This window comes from Sturnira hondurensis, unplaced genomic scaffold, assembly GCF_014824575.4.
Source record: "Sturnira hondurensis isolate 20B ecotype Veracruz unplaced genomic scaffold, ASM1482457v3 Scaffold0014302, whole genome shotgun sequence".
Taxonomy (NCBI): domain Eukaryota; kingdom Metazoa; phylum Chordata; class Mammalia; order Chiroptera; family Phyllostomidae; genus Sturnira; species Sturnira hondurensis.
The window spans coordinates 8,280,142-8,302,892 of NW_028086933.1; the positions used below are offsets into that span (position 1 = coordinate 8,280,142).

The 22,751-nt window shown below is 36.7% G+C and overlaps 1 protein-coding gene across 2 annotated transcripts in view; it reads right to left on the bottom strand.

Moving 5' to 3' along the window:
* Positions 1–8,347: 8,347 nt before the first annotated feature.
* UBE2D1 (ubiquitin conjugating enzyme E2 D1) overlaps positions 8,348–22,751 on the bottom strand; it is a 38,096-nt gene continuing 23,692 nt past the window's right edge. Inside the window, exons 2-7 of one of the 2 annotated variants that reach the window (XM_037062757.1) lie at positions 20,206–20,269; positions 20,082–20,113; positions 18,011–18,088; positions 16,630–16,735; positions 11,119–11,212; positions 8,348–10,366 (exon numbers count right to left, since the gene is read on the bottom strand). In XM_037062757.1, coding sequence (XP_036918652.1) covers positions 10,321–10,366; positions 11,119–11,212; positions 16,630–16,735; positions 18,011–18,088; positions 20,082–20,113; positions 20,206–20,269 — 420 coding nt within the window. In that variant the 3' untranslated portion in view covers positions 8,348–10,320. Of the gene's footprint in view, positions 10,367–11,118; positions 11,213–16,629; positions 16,736–18,010; positions 18,089–20,081; positions 20,114–20,205; positions 20,270–22,751 lie in introns of those variants that run through there. The other variant, XM_037062758.1, reaches the window with a different exon arrangement.

The window sequence follows — 22,751 nt, forward strand, 5'->3', positions numbered from 1 at the left end:
ATCAACATACAGAAATCAGTTGCATTTCCTCGCACTAATATCAAAATATCTGAAAAAGAAATAAAACTATCCCATTCATGAGAGCATATAAAACAACACAGGGGGAGGCAAAAATAGGTTGACAATTGTGAGTACACGAAACACAGCTTATTCCTGTATTCCTGTTAGTTAGTGTAGTATTTTCCAAACAAACAACTACTTTTGCCCACCCCTCTCAAACACCTAGGAATAAGTTTAACAAGAATGGTTCAAGATCTGTAAACTAAAATCTGTAAGATGTTGAAGAGATTGGAGAAGACACAAATAAATGGAAAGCTGTCCTGTGTTTATGGATCAGAAGACTATCATTCAAATGTTCATACCACCCATAGTCATCTATACACTGAGAGCAATATCTTTCAAAATCCCAATGTCTTTTTTCACAGGATTACGAAAAACAAGTTTGTACTGAACAAGAGAAGACCCTTATAGTCAAAGCAACCCTGCAAAAGAATAAAGCTGGATGCATCCTACTACCTAATTTCAAACCACAAAACTCTATTAGTCAACAGTATGGTACTAGCATAACAATAGACATAGACCAGTGAAAAAGATCAAGAGCCTAAGCACATGAAAAGATGTTTAATATTAATAGTCATTGGTGAAATGCAAATTAAAATTGCAACATGATGAAAAAAAAGAAAAAGATCAAGAGCCTATTCATGAATCTTTGCATATATGATCAACTAAAATGTGACTAGGGAGCCAAGAGTGTTCTGTGGGAACAACATCTTCAATAAATGGTACTTGAAAAACTGGATAATCATATGTAGAGGATGAAATTAGACCCCTATCTTATACCACTCACAGTAATTAACTCAAAATGAATTAAAGGCTTGAAAGCAAGACTTGAAACTGTAAAATTCCTAGAGAAACCTAGAGAAAACCCTCGACATGTTTATGTACAAACTTCCAGTTATATGATAAGTAAGTTCTGGGGATCTAATTATAACATGGTGTACATAGTTAACAACACCATATTATAAACTTTAAATTGCTGAGAGTAGATCTTAAATATTCTCATGACAAAAAAGAAATGGTAATTAAGTGAGGTAATGAAAGTGTTAACTAACACTACAGTGGTAATAATTTCACAATATATACATAAATCAAGTCAATGCATTGTTCACCTATATTACATGATATTGTATATAGCTTGTATCTCATTACAGCTGGGGGGGAAAGATGCATACTGTTATGGCAGTGCCAGTGAGGAATACTTATTTCCTCAACAGCTAAGGAAAAAGAAACAGGGAATTAGATTTTTTTAATGGATTGAAGAGCGCATTTTAGGCAGAATGAGCAGTTTGACCAAAGTCTGAGAATGAGGGCTCTCTACTGGACGTGGAAGAGGCTGGGAGCCAACGGGAACTACAGGAAGTTGGGTGAGGGGCAAGGAGTGGAAGATGCGTCTGGAGACCCAATCCAGGTCAAATCAGCAGAGTTGTAAATAATTGGTACTTTACTCTGCTGGTGCATGATTTACACAAAAGGAACAAACTGGAGAACCCATAGGACCCTGATATGTAAATCTGATTTTGGTTCCTAAAATAGAAGTGTAGGATCCAAAGGCGTTAGCGTCTTTCTTCTTTCTTTCCTAGACCCCTCTGCAAACCACTGCAGAGGCTCTGGGAGCTATTAAAAAAATTTATAGCTGACAGCCCACAAGATCAGATTTGAGTTAGACAAATACTCTGACATTTCATGGGCGATGAATTTCAGGGCAGCCTGATGGTAGAGAAGACAGGAAGCTGTAGTAGCACTGCATTTAAACAATGAAGAGGTGAGGATTTGTTTTCAGACACATGGTCCTACTGAGAATCAAAACTGGAATATAAAAATTGTAACTGAAAAGGTATGAGATTGCTTCAGAAGCCATGAGATGCTGAGGTAACATCTGAGTATTTAGACTTATTCATCTCCTGGAGTACAGACTAGGGGTGGAGAATTTTGACTTAGCACAGGCAGTAGACCATTGCTGTGGTCACACAGTACTGCAGTGACAAAACTGGAGACCTACGGACTTTCAACATACAACGAGTTTTCTCCTTAAGACATGTGCCAGAGACTCAAGCTTTGTTGGTCAGGAAGCTAAAGAACAAAACTTGCAAACATAGTATAATTCCCTGATGTCTCATAGTGTTGAGAAGACAACGGCCTGTTTATTAGAAATAAGTATTTTTTAAAAAAGACTGTACTTATTTATTTTTTAGAGAGAGCGGAAAGGAGGTAGAAAGGGGGAAAGAAAGAGAGGGAGAGAAGCATCTATGTGCAGGAGAAACGCTGATCAGGTGCCTCTTGCAAGCACCCAATCAGGGGCCTGGCCCGAAACCCAGGCATGTGCCCTGACAGTAATCAAACCTGTGACCTTTCAGTTTGCAGAACAATTCCCAATCCACTGAGCCACACCAGTCAGAACAAGGAAAATTTCTAAGTGAGGAAGCTGGTCACTGTGCCAGTAAGACATCATCGTTTCATGTGTGGTATACTGTGTGTGTGCGCCCAGTTTTGACCTCAAAATCTTTAAAGCAAAAATAAATTAATAGCCCTGGCTAATGTAATGTAGCTCAGTGGATTGAGCAGGGGCCTGTGAAGCAAAGGGTCGCTGGTTGGATTCCCAGTCAGGGCACATGCCTGGGTTGCAGGCCAGGTCCCCAGTAGGGGACACATGAGAGGCAACCACACATTGATATTTCTCTCCCACTCTTTCTCCTTCCCTTATCCCTCTAAAAATAAATAAAAAATATTTTAAAAAATAATAAAATAAATTAATAGACCATTTAACAATCATGAAGGAGAAACATAAACATATCACCTTTTAAAGTGCTTAAATAAATTAAGCACTTTAATGACTATGAGAACAAATATTGTGAACACAATAAACTAGATCTGACACATATATAAACACTATACTTAATACCAGATTTATATTTAAGTACAAATGAAACATCAAAATTTACCACATGCTAGATCATAAAGCAGGCTTCAACAAATTTCAAACAATTGAAGTATAATTCAGATTATGTTTCTTGGCCATAGAGAAATTAAGCTAGAAATTAATAGCAAAAAATATAATTAAAAAAATCCAATTGTCTAGGAATTAAACAATACATTTCTATTACTCAAAGGTAAATAGAAAAATCAAAACAGGGATTAGAAAATGTTTTTAACTGTACGATAATGAAGTTTTATCTCAAAACTTATAGGATACCACTGAAGTGGTGCTTAGAGAAAAATATGTAAAGACATAGGCTAAAATTATCTGTTTAATCTCAAGATGCTAAAAAATAAATTAAGCAATCAAAACTAAAGAAAATTGTGTATGGAAATCAATGAATTGGAAAACAAATGTGCAGTAGAAAAATCTAAAACTCAAATGTTGATTCTTTGAAAGACTAATAAAATTTACAGTCCCCTACTTAAAAAAAAATAAGTTTTTTTAAATTATGACTATATATGAGGATATCAACTCTACACCACCTAGCTAATACACAAATTCCTTGAAAAACACATCAAAATCAAGAGTAACAAATAAAAAAATGTCTATTCTATATATATTAAAGAGAAAGGATTTATTATTAAAATCACCCCACAAAGAAAAACTCTAGGCATGATAGCTTCAGGATATTTTTCAAAAAATTGGGAAAACAAATCTTACACAAATTCTTCAAGAGAATAAAGAGGGAATATTGCCCAACTCTTTTTATGAGGCCAGCATACTCTGAGCTATCAAATGTGACAGAGATATTCAAGAAAGAAAATTATTGACTGACTTTTCTCATGAACACAGATGCAAAAATTCTCAAAATGCTAGCAAATAGAATTGAGAGCTGCCCAGAAATGTAAGGATAATTTAACATTTGAACATTAGTTAATATAATTTATACTACATTTAATAATGGAAAAAGGATAAAAATCACAATAATGTCAATATATGTAGAAAAAGCATTCAATAAAATTCAAAATGTAACTCAACAATAAAAATGCTTAATAACCTAAAAATAGAAGGGAGCTTAGTAATATGAAGCAAAGATCATATTTGAAATCATGAAATCATATCATACTGCCCTGGCTGGCGTAGCTCAGTGGATTGAGCGCGGGCCTGCGAACCAGATGGACGAGGTTCGATCCCCAGTCAGGGCACATGCCTGGGTTGCAGGCCAGTTCCCAGCAGGGGACACACAAGAGGCAACTATACTTTGACATTTCTGTCCCTCTCTCCTTCCCTTCCCCTCTAAAGATAAATGAATAAAACCTTTAAAAAATAAAAAATAAACATTTGAAATACATATTAAAAAAATAACATACTAAAATAATGAAAGTTTTCCCTCACAAATCAAGATGTCAGCGATCACTATTTGTATTCAACAATACAGGAAGTCATAGCTAAAGGAAGAAGAAAAAGAAATGAGGTATATAGATTGAAAATGAAGATATTATCACTATTTTGCAGGTAACAGCTATTAACTGCAGAACACTTTAAAATTCTACAAATGGTTAAAAATAATTTAGCAAGGTTGTAGGATATAAGGCGAATATTATATACATTTTTTCAGCATAGTAAGAACACACAACTAAAAAATGAGATGAAAATAACTTTTGTAATAGGTTTAAAAAATTAGGTACCTAAGAATAAATCCAGTGAAAATGTGCAGTACCTCTCAACACAGAAAACTACAAAACAATCAGAAATTAAAGACAACTGAAGCACAGTAAAATGTGGTGATGGCCTCAAATTCTTTTCCATGGAAAAGTGGAGATCTGTGTCACCTTCCCTTGAATTTGAGGACTTGGGGCTGCTTCAATGACACAGGAAGTGCCACTGCGTTACCTCAAAGGCCAGATCCTAAAAGGCCATGCAGCTTTCTCATTTGCTCTCCAGATGCTCCTTGGAGCTGCCATGTTGGGGGAAGCTCAAGTCCACACAGACAGGCTTTGACTAAGTGCTCTACTAGGTACTTGTCTAAGTGCCAACATTGGCATGAGGAAGCTCCAGATGATTTCAGCCGCCAGCCATTTAAATCACCCCCAGCAGAGGCCCTCAGTTTCGTGGAATGGGCAAGGCATCCTTACTGTACCCTATTCCTAACTCTTGACCCAACAGAATCCATGAACACATGAGTGTTCTTTTACACCTTAGTTAACATTCAGCAACATATAACCAGAACAAAAGATGTCAACTTGATCAAAATTGCTCTATGGATTTCGTACAACCCCCAATCAAAATCTCAGCAGAAGAGGAAAAGCTGATCCTAAGACATTTGCACTCCCAAGAGATGTAAATCATTAAAAACAATAGTGTGCAAGAAGAACAAAGTTGGAAGACCCAGGCTTTCCAATTTCAAAGGTTAGTTCAAAGCTACAGTAATCAATATAGTTTGGCCTCGTATAAGGTGTGGAGATCAACAGAAAATTGAGAGTCCAGAAATCAACCTCCAGGGTTAGTTGATTTCGACAGGGGTATCAAGACCATCCAAAAGGAAAGAGTAGTCTTTTCAGCAAATGGTGTAGACCCATCTCAGAAGGCCTCCCTTAGCCGGCTGGCCCTCAGCTGGCATCCAGGAGCTTGGCTTTTCCAGTGTTCACTATGTGATATTTTTCATGTGTGCTGTGCTGTGCTGACTAGACTTTTTAAATAATGTGATTTATGAGGAACACCTGCTTTTCTTCTGGGAGACTAGAATTTTAAAGGGCAATAGGTACCTACGTGGTTTGGCCTCCAATAAAAATCCTGCACTTTGCATTTCAGACTTTCCTAGACACACACTGTGCCCGTGCTACTGCATGTCACTGTTGACAGGAGAGTGCACTCTGTGTGGCCTCTCCAGAGAACACACAAGCCTGCACATGGATTCCTACAGACTCTGCCTCAGCTCTCTTCCCGTCACTGATCATCCAGCTGTGTCTCTTTGCCGTGTGACTATAAATCTTAGCTGTATGACCACGTGATTAGTGAGAAATCTACTTGTGACTCTACAGACACACTGAAAGCATGGGTGGTCGTGGGACTGCCAAGTGTATCCGAAGTGATAACACAACTGGTGTTATCTGTTCCCATATGTATATTTACATTTATATATATTGAGAATTAGCAATAAAATGTACATACACAACTACACTGACCCATTGAGATCTTAACACAATCAGTCAATTATTTGGGGAAACCATAACTCAGAACTTGTATCAGTTTAATAAAAGCAAGTTCCTCCTGAAGAAAGGCACATACCTCCCTATACAACAGCAGAACCTAATAAGAATGTTAAAATAAATGTTTAAAGAAATTTAACTAAATGTGTTTTATTATACATGAATCCCCCAAATGCTAGTCCTTTTAGTAATATTCCCTCTTCCTATTAGTTCAGTTCATTTCTAATTTCAAACTACATTCTTAGTATAACAGGACAACTGGAGCAGAAGTGTCCGGGTGACAGATAACTGGTATTGCACTATTAGGTTGTCAACAAGACTGATGCATTACAACTTATTTCTACAACCAAAACTACCAGCTGTCCATGACTTTTCAGTTACCACCACTATGGAAAAAAATTCCTGGTGAAAGCTTATCAACTATACAGTTTAATAAGAGTTTGCAGCTATCATTCAGTCGCCCCCCAAAAAGATAGAAATGACTGTGCATAGGTTTGTCACAAGTGAAATTAGATGAATCTCTACCTGCCTTCTTATCTGTACCATCCAGCTGTCCTAACGGTAAAAAAGATAACACTATAAAAAATGAGAACTTCAGCAAATAATCTGTATTATATTTCAGGGATTTAAAATTACAATTAAACTTCCTAAAGAAAAAAAAATTAAGGTTTAATTATTTATTTATAGAGAAAGGAGAAAGGAAGGAGAAATAAAGGGAGAGAAACATCAATGTGTGGTTGCCTGTCACATAGCCCCCACTGGGGACCTGGCCTGCAACCCAGGCATGTGCCCTGACTGGGAATCAAACTGGTGACCCTTTGGTTCACAGCTGGTACTCTAGTTAAAGAAAAAAATTTTGAAAGTTCTGGTTTATAGTTAAAAGAGTGATAGAACTGAACTCTAAAAAATTCATATTTGTTGTTTTTAGTGACAATCATTTAAAAGTTGTAAATCAACTTTTTAAAAAAGCAGTACTGTTATATCTTAACAGACTAACTTCCACAATGTGAATATACTTAAGCTCTGTTTATATGGCCACGACTAAAGCATTAATCACATCTCCCATGGCTGGTCCTTATAAGAATGAGTAACAACACTGGTGATTCTCGGCAGAAATTAAATTTTAAAACATTCACTGGACTGGACTTTGAGTTCACATCAAACTGACCACCAATAAATAAACATGATATAAATAGCCTCAAGAATTTGCCCAGTGTTTCCATTTTAAAATGGTGTCAGGTAAGTACTAGATTTATTTGGGTGATCAATTTGTAAGTTATATAAATGTCTAATCACTGGGTTGTACACCTGAAAATAATATAATATTGTATGTCAACTGTACTTAAAAAATTATAAAAAATTATTCAAAATAAATAAAAATACAGAACTGTGAGAGAACAGGATCCTGTGAAACATCAATGATTGAATTATGTGCAAAAATAAGCAGATCACTGTAACAAAATAGAGTAGTGAAAAACTACACGTGGTATTGTTTCTATCAAAAAGTCACTCTTTTAAACAGTAACACTTAGGATTGCCCTTGTGTACCGGGTTGGTGTTTCTCACTTAATACCTTTTGATCCCTTGAAATTGGTAAGTAGTGATTTACAAAGAAATTTTCTTAATTTTTCCTACCAGAGTTCATGGAAGTGTGGGGAGGTGGGAGATGGGGAAAATAAAGCAAAAATCAATAATATACGATTTACATAGGCATGTGCAAAACCTAGTTCAGGAATCCTGTGCTTTTGAGATAGCTGGGGCATGAGGGTGAGGTTGCCCTTAGAACCTGTATTCCTGATTGACTGTATGTGACAATTACGAGAGGCCAATTTTAACACAGTTTTCAACTACATCTTGAAGCACCCATGGCTTCGGTAGGATCCTAAATCTCCAAAAGGCTAACCATTTCCCTCGCTCAAAGGAGGTCCTTAAGTTAATGGTTAAGCAATGGAGGAAAGCCCCTGGCTTGGGACGTACAGTTATAAAAGCTAAGTAATGTACTCTTTGTTAGAATTAGGCAAAAACATACCCCAATGGCAGTCTGACTGATCATTATGCCACCAATGAGCTCTGAAGATCTGAGGTAAATAAAACTTGTGCTCACTCCTCAAGAGACTGGCTGTACAATTCAGATGTAAGCAAAGGCAAACAAGAGTTAGGCAAGTTTCAAAAACTTTAATAAAGAAAAAAGGACACTTCCAAAAATAAATGCCACACAAATGAAAGTTTATAAAAAAGTGAAAGATATTCATGAACCAAAACCCTTCACTATCAAAATATACTAAATACTAAAACCTAATGTTGTTGAGTGTTCAGATTCTGCGAGAATGCAGCTTATAATAATATAGCTAGTGAAGTAGTGTTTTGCATGATATGGCTGTTTGAAGACATCACTTAATATAATTACTTTTTAAACCTCTATTTTCATCAACATCCATTTCACAATTCATGTAATTATTTTACATTCATTTATAAAAACACATTTTCTAACAGTTGGTTATTCTGCAATTTAATGATAATGAACCATGATAAAATACTTCAGTGACCTAGACGCCTTGCTAATGACCACACCCACCACGGACTCCTGCACACTTGTACAACTACCGCAACGACCAAAGACTCCGGCTCTTCTTAAAAATGACACTCACTCAAGTCTGGTAAGCATGCTGATAATTAGAGATGTATTTTTTCCAAAGTTAAACATTAGAACTTTCAAGCTTTCTTTAAAATCTGCAAAGATAACCTGCTTATTTAAACTACTTTTAACTGGCAATATATAAAAACAGGAAGCATCATTTTAGAATTTTCTCTATAACTTCTATAGTAAAAAAGAAAGAATGTTCTTTTTCAAACTGTGATGGCATTAAAATTCTACTTTAGAAATTCTAAATTTCTAACTTTAAAGTGTGAAGAAATACAATGTCAGCTACATCTAGACTACTATTTTAATGAGCTGACCTAGTCTTCAGATCTAATTGAAGAAAGACTTTTCTTCAGTGTGGGTGACACTACCTTATACACACAAATCTTAGTGTTTCTGTAAATAACCCATTTCAGATATGATCTAAACAAACCCCCCAAAATTATAAATTTTCTTCTATAACAAGGGACCAGGGTATATCATCCTTCAGACTGACAATGAGTAAACAGACACAAACCTAAAGCAATAAAATTTATATAATTAATGATGATCAATTAGCCAATCAACAGACCTTAGTCTCACAATTTGGAACTAATTTGCATGCAAAATTTTACATAGACTTATGATTCTTACTTATATTTTTTAATCTTTTTAAGTAATCAAGACAAATAGTAGAAAAAGCATTTTATTTATATGGAAAAGCTACATTAAGATCTGTAAAAGGTGTCATGGTAATATGGCCTATACAGAAAAAAATTCAAACGTGAATAGCAACAAATAAAAGTTACATATCTTCCTACTTAGCAGTGCAATTAATTCACATTGCAATAAAGTTAAGTCAAGTATAACAAAATCAAAACGAGTGTTTCTCCATAATCAGTATAATGAGAATTACAGTGTAAAGATCATTCGGGTTTAAGAAATCTGCAACTGATCTACAGAATACCCTAAGACAAGGGAGACAAACAGTTAATTCATTTAGTTATCAGCTGTTCGGCTTCTTCAATACTGTTCACAGGGAAAAAAGTAATGACATACATGTAAATAGAATACATTTAGTCTATACAGTAAAAAAATACAAATTATAAAGTGAGCTAACAAAAATGAAATCTGAATACAGATTTATAAAACCGACGACAGACAGCACATACAGTATTTCTCATGTAAAAACATCTAGTTTCAGCAAAAAAATAATTTGGTTGCTTTTCAGATGCATTGTAGATCTTGTAAGATGAAGACGCAGATGTCCAAGTATCTTAAAAACCATAATAAATGTCTTTCTCAATGCATACAAAATGATAAATGCTCTCATCACAGTCTTAAGGGTATTTTTGGAAGTTTGTTTTGTCTTGCTTCAGAAATACATTTAAAATGGATAAAAATCAAAGGATTTCATGGTACAATGAAACAGTAAACAGTGCTCAATTTACCGCTGATATTGAAAAAAACCTAGATTTTACAGTACTCTGGTATATATGAAAAATTTTTTGATTTTACATTGCATATTTCTGAGTCCATTCTCTTGCGTGTCTGTTGTATCTGTAGGCATACAAAAAGGATACAGTAAACACATACAAATCGAATCTTTCAGAAGGCCTATCTATATAAAAAAGGGTACTCTACCTTCCTATGCTCAATTGCAATTATATATATGTCACAGTGACTTAGCCTTATGCATAAACAAGCACAAAATTTAAGTTATTTTTTAATGATGGGTCTCTCTACAACCTATATGAAAACATACCTAAATTATAAACAATAAAGTTTATAAAAACTTTATAAAGTTTTTTTCACTTATAAAGTGAAAAAAATTGAATAAAAATCTATAAAATGCAATGAGCATTATTTCTAAATTGCAAATGAACCAGTCATACCAAGATGACCTTGAAAACTAGGTCAGTTTGGAGGGTTTAGGGATAACTTCTCTTCCTGGGAAAAGGTAAGGAATATAATATCCAATACTTCCCAATTTATCAAATTTTTTCATTTAAATTTACTCCCCACAATTATATATAGTTATTTCCTACCAAAAACATGACCAACTGGGTAAAAATGCAAAGCATGTAGTACTAACAAGTAAAAAATTAAACAGCATGAGAAACAGAACAAGATTCTTTGTAAAAAGACTAACAGAATTTAAAACAAAAGGTTTGCTCCACTGGAAAGAAAAACAAACTTAATGTTAAGTATAGCAAGCATAACTAAATGTATTGATTAAATACATTGGTAATACTTATATTTTGGTAGACCACAAAGAAATGTACCCAAGCAGAAATAAATAAAACACTTACTTTTCTTTGTCTGATTTATAGATTTGTGCAATATCTGGTACTAAGGGGTCATCTGGATTAGGATCACAAAGTAGAGAACATATGGACAATAAAACTAGATTTAAAAGAGAACATCATATTAGATAATGACCTTTCTTGTTTATACAATTACATATGTGAAAATAATCATTGAATATAGGCAATAAAGTTATAAAGAAAACAAAATGAACATATCATATTACACTTTAGACTATAGCTGGTAGCAAGTATTTTTAATTTTTTAAATTCTAAAATTACTATACAATGTATCTAATACAAAATTGTTAGAACATTTAAAGTTTTAAATGCTAACTGAATTTTTATTTCTTCAAAAAATGGGGCCCTGGCTGGTGTGGCTGAATGGGTTGAGTGCAGTCCTGCAGGCCGCAAGGTCACCTGTGTGATTCCCCGTTGGGGCACAGGCCTGGGTTATTATCGGCCAAGTCCCTGTTTGGGGGCATGTGAAACACAACTGATCGATGTTTCTCTTCCTCTCTTTCCCCCTCCCTTCCCTTCTAAAAATAAATAAATAAAATCTTTGGTGGGGGGAACCCTTGAACCTCACTCTGACCAGTGTGGCTCAGTTGGCTGGGCATACTACTCCCTCAAAATGAAAGGTTAATGATTCAATTCCCAGTTTCAGCACGTGCCTGGGTGGTCCCGTCAGGGTGCATGCAAGAGGCAACTGATTGATGTTTCTCTCACACAATGATGTTTCCTTCCTCTCACCCTCCCTTTCCCTTTCTCTAGAATTATATATATATAAATGTGAACCTCCACAGTAGCTATTACAACCTTGTAGCTCAAGAATCCTCTACAAAATATTTTTGGTAACACATACACACATCCCAAATGGTACGTGATCAGAAACTTTTTAGAAAAGCATCCTAACTTTAGATGTTTCTTAGAGATACTTTTGTACTTTAATGAGAACTGTCCATTTTTTATTCTACAGGGTCCAGCACAAGTGAGGCCTGAGTGTGGTTGGTGGGGTAATGATACGGGTGTACTAAGCTATAAAATATTACTTTGAACATTTCACCTAGAATGTCATATGATGTGCTTGAGTGTGATATTGTTGTACTATAGAATTACATGCTTATGATTTGTAATAAAAGATTTTCTAATAAAATAGGGGTATTATTTGTGTTGGACCTTGTATTTAAATACAGAAAATTTGTGTTTTAATCAATTCAAAGTAAAAGAATCAATTATAGTTAATAGTCCAAAACATTTGGGCACTGTGTTCATGTACTTTTTACGCTGGCTTAGCGATATAGATTGTCTACAAAAAAGGAAGTTTTGTAAGATTGTTTTCGATGGCTCTTTTATTCCATGTACATAATATATACCACATGCGTGTAAAAATAATGTGAATAGTTACTATATTACTTAAATACTTTAAAATATAGATGCAAGTTTAAAAAGTAATTGCTTTTTGCCACATTACATCAAAATACTAATGCAAACAGCTACACACACAAACAAATCCCAGTGAAAAGGAGAGAATGGGGCCTCTGCTTTAATTCGCGCCACCACTTCTGAGGGGTCTGTGGGATTTCTGGAACAACCTTCCATCTCCAGCCTCACCTGCTATGTTCCTTTAGCTTTTCCTATTCTTAAAAATCCACAGGTAAATTTATAAAGCAAAGCTGATTCTTAGATGACACAGAAAGAGGGTACCGAAGGGCACTAATGTTAAAACTAATTCTTAATTCCTCTTCCTTATCTTTTATTGCACATTAAACCACAATTATCTGGCTCAAGTCTCCAGAAAAATTCCCAATTGAACTCACAAAAAAATAAAAATAAGGCATTTAAAAATACCTTTACTTTAGGTAGCAAGTATAAGCAACCTTACAAAATAAGAGAGGGCAGATTTCCTCGTCGCCCCCATGCTGATGCTCAGAGACCGCAGGCCCGACTTCCCCATGACACACACAGTTCAACTGTTCTAAGGAACGAGGAATGCTGACATTGGCTTGAGTGCTGCCCATGCGGCAGGGGCACAGGGACCCTATGTGGCAATACTGTTACAGCCCCCATTTTACCAATGAGGGAACTGCGGCTATTTGAATCTGTCCTTAAAGGACAGTTACCAGAAGGCAACAATACTAATTATTCTTTAAAAAAAGCTACCAATGTCAAAAGGTAAGAGCTCAACACCTGGCAGTCCACCATTTCTTCTACATGTGTAAGTACTTAGCTGCTTATGCCCAGTGAATTCTATTTTGTGATACCACTCCAGGGAAGATAGATGAATTTGAACAACCCTTTGACAAAGAATCTTTCCTATCTGGGTTGGGTAGCAGCTAGGAACAAGTGGCCAGAGAAGAAATAAAGGCAGGGCACTCGCCACTACAATCTAACAAAGAACTTAATACAAGAGACTAAAAATTATAGAAAGACATGTCTCATCAATTAACTCAGCTAGGTTTGAAAAGTTCTGCAGGTGTCCTGAGCATCACAAGCAAAAACAGCATAGGAGAAAGGGGCATCCTTGAGACTGGGCTGGGAAAGGGAACTTCTGTAACAATTTCACTAAGATTGCTAGGCATCCTGAACATCACAAGCAGGAACAGTACAGGAAGGCGGGGTAGTCCTTGAACTTCTAAGCTGGGAAAGAGAGCTTCTGTAACAATTTCACTAACAAAGACAAAGAGCCTTTACTAACTTAAAAAGAAAGCCTTCACAGTTGCATACTATTCCCAGGGAGGCGGGAGGAGGGGTACCAGGAAGCTAGCTAAGGTATGTAACTTCTGATCCCCAGTAGTCAGTGTACCTTGAGTAGCTAAGTACCCACTTGTATCCTCAGCTCAAGTGTATAGAACAAACTCACTAAAATACTAACAAACTTACTAACAATTTCTTTCCTCTGTACCTGGGGCATTTAGACTAGCTGGGTGCCTGCCTACAGCTTTGTGCTTGTACATATTTCATAAACTTGCTGTCTCATTTCCACTATACATGTTCGTCTCTTGCCTAAATTCATGTCTTGTGAGCAAGACAAGACCTGAGGCAGGGAGAGAGCCTCTTAATTCAGTCTCTCAACCTATCTGTGACACATGTAGTGCCTAACATTATACTATGTGAAAGATTTTTAAAAAGACACTAGAATCTACACGAACATTTTATGCAAACATTTTAGGTCAGAAAAACTGCCATTTATAAATAACTGACCTAAAGGGCTATTACTTACCTAATACTTGAAATAATTATGGCTGTAGACTCTGTTTCCTACACCTTATCGCTTAAAAATTGTTTTATTTGTTTATTTTTAGAGAAAGGGAAAGGAAGGGAGACAGAAAGGGAGAGAAATATTGATGTGAGAGAGAAACATCGACTGGTTGCCTCTCACACACACCCCAAATGGGGACAGAACTCACAACCCAGGCATGTGCCCTGGCCAGGAATCAAACTGGTGACCTTTAGCTTTGCTGGACAATGCCCAAGCAACTGAGCCTCATCAATCAGGGTTAAACCTCATCACTTTTAACAAACTATAGAAATGATCCCTGAAAGTAAAGTCTTTAAACTTCATTACTTAAAAAAAAAAAAACAACAAGTTATATGTTCACACAGCATTTATCAAAAAAAAATTTTTTTTAAAGTCCATGGATCCCTCCCTGAAACCTTCAAGAAAAACAATTTTCTTAAATTTTATAAAAAGGAAAAACTATGAAGTTATTTCAGGGACAGATGCTTCTAACTCAAATCAGTATTTTCCAACTGTTGGATTATTTTCTGTTAGAGAAACAAGACACGGATTAGGAGGGCTGGCACAGCAAACAGTACTGGCCAAGAAAACAAAAATGGCTTCAGATGTACACATCTGATAATTTATAAAAGAACGATGTTACAGTTTATTGGAAGTTAAGAATTCACATGGAGTACATTTCAATCATTATGACAATACTAATTATTCAAAGTTTAGAGCAGCAGGTTTTCAACCAGTGTACCAGCAAGAGGATGTGCTGCAAGAAGTTTTAATGATACAACACCTCACTATTCAGTCGGGAGCACTGACCTGTCCCTTAGACAGTCAGATAAAACAGACCCCCCCCCCAAAAAGTGGAAGTTATTTATTTAAAAAAGTGTGTCTTTATCCTTACATGTTTAAACTTCAGTCACCTTCAAAGTACTCTCCATTCAATGCAATATACCTAATAAGAATTTTTTCCATGGCTCATAACAGATTTTGAGCTCTTTGATTTGTGCTTTTTAGTGCTTCTGCCATTTTTTGTTTCAACTCTTCCAAAATGTTTCCCTTTCAGGACTTTTTTCTTCAAGAAACAAATAAAGTTGCTTGGGGCAAGACTGACTGGGTAAATAGGGAAAGTAGGGCACCAAGGTCATTGCCGTTTGGGTCAAAAACTGCTGAACACTCAGTACAGTGTGGGCAGGTGCACTCATAAATCACCCATCATGAAATGGGCAAACACATTGAAAGAGTCTTCAAAAAATAAATTCACTAAAGCCAAATGCAGCCTCTCACAACAACACCAGCTGGTACACTGATATAGAAGGGTTTCTAGGTGAATACTCACCTGTGGTGGAAGCCTATATTACAAGGGGATGGATAGCCCTCCAGAAGATAATTCTGGATTTTGGGGGGGGGTCCCCTTATATACATATTTTTTGGTAAGATTGAAAAAATATATATTTTTGGTGTGCCACAGAATTTAGCAATTAGTTTATGTGTGCCATGAGATGAAAAGGGTTGAAAATTGCTGGGTTAGAGTAATATGTTATATGTACTATATTATTCTAAAGTCTATTTCACATACAAACTGAAACATATCTATCATTTTAAATCACTTGTTTTATTGGCTTAATCTGATATATTTGTAAAACAGATATAAAGCTTTAATCATTATGTTAATAATTCCATTTAATAAATGGGGCAACTGGCCTTAAAATCATACACAGTGGCACCTTGGTACTCATCATCAATTCATTCCAGAACTGTTTGTGACAAGTGCCAAAACTGAAGAGTACTGGGCAAGTGACGAGTGATAAGGCTTTTCCTCTTGCGAGGTGGCATTGTGATTCATACAAGTGCTAGCAAGTGCGACAAGTCCCCAGCAAGCGCCGAGTGCCAAAACATTCTTTGTCATCAAAATGCAATGGGTACAGGGTTTTTGACGAGTTCTGAAGCTGGTGAGCACTGGGGTATGACTGTATTGACTTGTTTATTCTCCCTCTTTTAAATATAAAGCCAAAACTAAAGGGTAAAATGTCAAGAGGTTTATCCCCAAACTTCTAGCTCTAACTCTTATTTCAACATTTAGATTTGCCCACCAACACCCTGCAACCAAGCCAAGTGCTAAAAGCTCCAGAGAATACTTGTCAGAGTGATGAAAGCAAGACAAAATCAAAGGAGGAAAACACACAGTAAACTGTTTTTTTAAAACTTTGGACTTTAATATACTTCTGCCGTATTTTTCCTGTCTCACTATTATCAACTATTATACATCTCATAAATGAAATTACCTTTTGATACAGTCAGAGCTGGTGACCATTGTGACCTCAGGATATCAAGGCAAATACTTCCATTACTGTTTATGTTTGGATGGTAAATTTTTGTTGTGAAAGCAATCTAAAAATGAAACAAAACAAAATAAAAATATGACAATCCATGAACGATGAACAAGCAGAACCAATCTACTTTAGGGTGAAATTTCTTCAATTTTACACAACCCTAGTAAAGTATTCGAGGCAAACTGAGCATCTACTTTGAGCACACATAGTTTTAGCTACTGGGAATGGGAAAGCAAATGGTTCGTTTTACCTCTCCCCACCTCCCGCCTGCCCCAGCGAGAAACCGAGAAATATTTCTGGAGAGTGAAATCAGTAAGTCTGTAATAGCTGGTATGACTGGCTGAGTAGCACCTGAAGTAATTAACCACGGCTTTGACGAGCCTTCAAAGTAATCCCTTTACTAATTTGATTATCAGTGACACGCAGTAGTGACACTAGGCTCTAAAAACAGGGGCTGACCCTGTCCTAGGGGAAAGCTGAGGGCCTTCAGCTTGTGACCTGTCCTCAGAAATCCAAAAAGAATCCTAATCATCTACAAACAAGAGTTGTGGCGATAGTGTTCGTATATAAGGTTATTAAGGTGTTCTTCAAAATCTAAAATGATTATTTCCTGCACACTGTCCCTCTTGGGGGCATGCCCACACCTTGCCCCCCCCCCGCCCTCCAGGCCAGTTACCGCTGCCTCTCCCTGTCCCAGGCTCCCAGGACCCTTCTGCTTCTGTAACTTGTTTCCTGAGCCCACTCAGCCCAGCTGGTCCACTTCTACTGCCTCCACAACGGTCTAAATAAACTTTCTCTTATCATTTGGAATAAATAAATAAATAAATATTTCCTCAATGACGGAATTTGTTTATGAGTTTCTCCCTTCTGATATCCCCATCATTTGTTTCCTCTTTAGATCTAATCTAAATTAAGTTGAATAAGAACATGGTTTTATATCTCTTACCACACTAAAGAAGGGACTGTGTCGTATTTTCTTTTGTATTCCCCAATATAAGAGAACATGATAGGTATTCAACAAATGCTTGTTGAATACAAAACTGAAAAAAAAGAACTGACTTTGGAGAGATAATCCCCTAAATGGAAAAACCATATTCTTGACCATAAAACCCAAACTACAGAAATCTAAGGAAAGTAATGAACGCAGTTTATAGCATAACAGATACTGCCTTTTGTTTTACAAATATAATACAACATTTAAGCAAGAAAACATATTTTAGACTTGGTAGTTTCACACCGCAGTTGAACATTCTAACCTGCCTTGGGCACCCTAAAAATATCTCTGGATCTATCCCTGACATAGGAATCACATCAATCATAAAAGTAAAAATACCTTTGGTGGTTTAAAAGGATAGTCTGTCGGGAAGTGTACAGTGAGAAAGAAGACTCCACCTTGATACGCGCTATCAGGCTGAAATCACAAAACACGTGCATCAGTGTTTGAGTGCTACCTTTAGTTGGCAACCTACAACGATCCCCCTGTCCCCAAAACACATCAGTTGGAAAAACATGCCATCATTTTGTCATAAGTTCAAATCACGTTGACATCACAGAATTTAAAACAGAAAAAAAAAAAGAGGAAACACGCAGTGGTGTGACTTGCCCTAACAACTCTGTTGACAAGCCCCACTTTGAAGCATCAGGACACAACACACCTGCCCGCTGTGAAGAAGGGTAACTCTCTGCAGCGGTACTCAGGACAAAAAAAGGCTGGGGCTGCTGTTCACCTCTTACTTCTGAGTCTTACTTTCTGATGGCCCTTTAAGGGGCAAGAATGGAGATGAACTAAGAGACCACATTATGAAAAGGGAAGGCTAAGGGACACCACTACGCAATTTAGACCTCAAGTCTTCACTTAGTAACAGTTTATAAAATAATGTGAAAAATGCAAAAGTGCCCCAAACAAAACTAATACATTCAATATTCACAGAATTATCAAATTAGGAACCAACGAGAGGAATTTAAATGTGGCCAGGTACCTTCATGGCAACCAGAAATATATAATGTTACAAGCAAGGAAGAAAAAATTAATTTTTAAAATTATCTTTTAGATAGCAAAATTACCTAAAATTGTATTTTAATTCCTTTATATCTCATTAAATTTACCATGTTATATTAACATTTTGGTTTTAATAGCAAGACTGTCATTACTTCCTTTTAATTTTCTGCATATATAATAAGGGGCTGCACTGCATATTTTTCTTGTTATACGTGTTCCTTAATTCTAGTTCATCAAATATTATAAGGATTGTAGAGAACAAGTAAATTACAATTGAAAGCCATGGTCTGTTTAGATCTTCAAAAGATATTACAGAGTGACATATTTACATTATTAAAATAAAAGTGGTATGAGTAACATAATTGTAACCATTTACTACATGTAATTACCTAAAAAATATTTTTGAAGGGATACAATTCAAGTGGTAAGGATGGGCCTTTAAATGACAGTATTTTGAAAGTTCTTAGTAAATATGCATGAGAAACAAATACCTAGATTCTTATTAAACATTGCTATTTTAATAAATATGTTGCATTTTACACTTTACAAGGTTAACTTAACAATTTAGTAATTGAGATACTTGCCCAGGACTCCGGCTCTGAAAATTCAGTAACTGTTTTGTTTTGTAAGTGAAACCCAGGCAATATGATTAAGAACTCTGTGGCTCACTAGATAAAGCTCTTCTGGGAGGGGGCAGCGTGATGTCCATGGAAACATGTCACTGTGTTTCCCAGAAAGCAGAATGTGAGCTGTCAGTGCTCATTTTATACAATCCGATTTTTGCTCCTAGGAAGGAAGGCTGCATTCTAGTGACAACTGCCTCTTGGGTGTAGAAAAAAATAATCTTAAAGGCAGTAAGTGCTGAGAGAAGCCACTCATAGCAGGTAATTTTGACTTCTGGACAATCCAATAAAACTAAAAGCAGCAAGCCCAAGAGGTAGCAAAGAAAGACCCACTGAAATCTTTTATCAGCTCTCTCTCACGAACAGGAAGAGATGAAACTTACTACAAACTGGTACTTGATACTTGCAGGAATTCCATTACTGGGTTAATTAGACTTATCTCCAACCCACTAAAACTCCTGATGTGAGGATAATGGTGCTCAGTTCTGAACAACTGGCTTTTGTGTTTAATAAAACACACAGTCTGGCTGCACGTTGTAGGTGATCCATTCCTAGGAGCAATGATAGAGGATTTGGCGAAGGAAAACACGTCACAATGACCCTAGCAAATATTTGCCGTCAGTGGTGTAGAAAATTATCAAACCCTTTAATCACATTTTGCTTCCTAAGTGACTCTGATACAAGAAAATTCAACCTTAGCCACAAACATCGGATCAAAGGTGAAATGGCGAAAATGAAGTATGGCTGAGGGGGTTAATTTCATGTATATGAATCATACTTACAGGCCCCATAATAGTTGCTTGCCAGTGGAACACTGAAACAAACAAAGGAGTTTGGAGTCATTAACAAATGTTCAAACCTATACCATTTATGGTAGCAAAATGCTAGTAATAAAGCAAAGCTTACAGTCATCTCCCACAGGGCCAGCTGAACAGTGAGCAGGTGGGTCGCGTTGTAGATCACTTAATTCCTAAAGCAAAACAAAAATACCTAAGGTTAACTCTTTTTCCAAGGAAACAAGCACAATAATCCACGAAGACACAAACTATCAATTTCACTTTGAAACCATTTTAGGCAGTTCAGTTCAAAATACAAAAACAAAATGTGGTTCGCTCTCCACGTCCTGCCCAGCTTTTCCTCACATCCCCTGGGCTCCTGGTCGCCATTGACAGAAAGAGCAATTTAGGGCTGTGTTCTTTTCTTAAGCTCCCAATTTGACTTTATGATATAGTTCATGTGGGCTTTTATTCCTGAACCTTGGGTAAATGCTTTAGGCTTTACCCTTGGGCCTCAACAGTACTGGGCGGTTGCACTGCCGCTGTGCCGCCTCATTACTATAGCAATTGGGTATGTGGTCCTCTTTGGAGTAAACATGGTGAGTAGCTCCCCACTCGACTCCATTCAAGAATCACAGATAACCATGCTAAATATCACCAGCAGGAGAAATACGAAGAGACAGCCAGCCCAGCATTAAGAGATGTTCCTATCAGTGAAGTAAACCAAACATTCCTCCTTACAGGCAAAGAATTTTACATCACAAAATTAATTATATGTAGACTAACATCAAACATTATAATTTTGGACACAATTTTGACATAATTATGACTCCTATTAATATTCAGTATTGAAATATTTTGAAAATAGTAAGCTTAACTTGTCTTGGATTAAGCTCCATTAATATGGTGAATGTTCTCAAATATTAGCTTTTAATAGACAGAATAATAAAACTCTGCATTACCATAGAAAAAAAGAAAACAAAATGTACTCTGTCACTGACTGGAAGAAGAGTAGGGAATAAAGCATTAAATTCCTTCATGAGATAGCTCCAAACCTTGAAAAAAATTAAGTGGGTCAAAATACTGTTTCTCTTTCACATCCCTAAGACAAAAGTAATTAATGAGTATCTACTATAGGCAAGGTAATTTATATAAGAACCAGGTCGACAGTACATAAGAAATAGGTGTCACTTCAACAGGTTTATCACCTAACTTGGTAGAATGATGACACACAGAGAGATGGTTATTTAAGGAACAACCCGAAGGTCAAATGGAAAGGAAGGAGAACGGTCAGGCCGTGTTTGGAAGCCTAGAACATTGATTCATACGCTCACTTCTGCTCTCAAGGAAGCGAGGAAAGGATCATACAAATGACACAGCTTTAGAGTTGGCCAAACCCGAGTTGGGGGTCTAGTTCTACCATAACTAGCTCTATGACCTTGGAGAAATCACTGAGTTGGCCAAAAAGTCTCTATGGTTTTTTCAATAAAATAAAAGACACATTTTTCATTTTTACCAGTAACTTTACTGATCTGGGTATTATGAGTATGCTGGCTGTCTCCTGCATCCTGCATATTGGCTTTTCATGGGTGGAGGCCAGGGTGCTGCTAAACATCTTCCAATGCATAAGACAGCCCCCCAGCAAAGATCTTCAGTGGGGAAGAAACCGATCGCCTCTGAGCTATATAAAGAACTATACGTTAAGACTGAAGAACCTAATTTAGTTTTGGAAGATCAGGGAATGTCTTGAGGAAGAAGGACTTAAGCTAAAATGGAAGTGAGTGCGAGTGAGTCTTGGGAGCAGTGAGTGACAATGCACGTCAGGGTGGCATGAAATGTGGTTGAAAAAGTAGACAGAGGCCGTTCAGAAAACTGAGAACGACGTGTCCATGTAAGAATCTGGGGCTTCATACCAGCGCACTGGGAAGGGTTTTAAGAAATGCCATGATCTGACTTAAAAGATGGCTCTACTGGTCTAAGTACTGACAGCATTCAAGATGGGAAAGAGGAGCAACTACAAGATTAATTACTACAGGCAAAAAAAAGGGGGGGGGGGCAAGGACCTGAACTTGAGAAGTGACAGTAAGATAAGAGTGGGTGTACCTGAGTTATCATGAAAAGTCTGCCCATCACAGGATGTGATGGTAATTACATGTGCAGAGTAAGGAGAAGTCACGGATGTGTACACGTGTGTTAGCAGCACCTAACACTTACTTGATGTTTTACTGCTCTAACAATCCTCAGAGGTAGGTGTGATTATGCCCCCCACGTTACAGATGGAGAACATAGATGACACGCTTCACTGTGTGCTCACAATACCAGCATATTACATGTGGAACTGGAATTCAACCCCTAACAGCCAAACTTTCTAGCTTCAAAAACATAAAAATGTAGATGTCATTCACTGAGATGACGGAGCACTATAAGACAAGTTGATTTGCACCCTGGCTGGTGTAGCTTAGTGGATTGAGCTCAGGCCTGCGAACCACAGGATCGCGGTTCGATTCCCAGTCAGGGCACATGCCTAGGTTGCAGACCAGTTCCCAGCAGGGGACTCATGAGAGGCAACCATACATTGATATTTCTCTCCTTCTCTCCTTCCCTTCCCCTCTAAAGATAAATAAATAAAATCTAAAAAAAAAAAAAGACAAGTTGATTTGCAAAGCATACGTATAA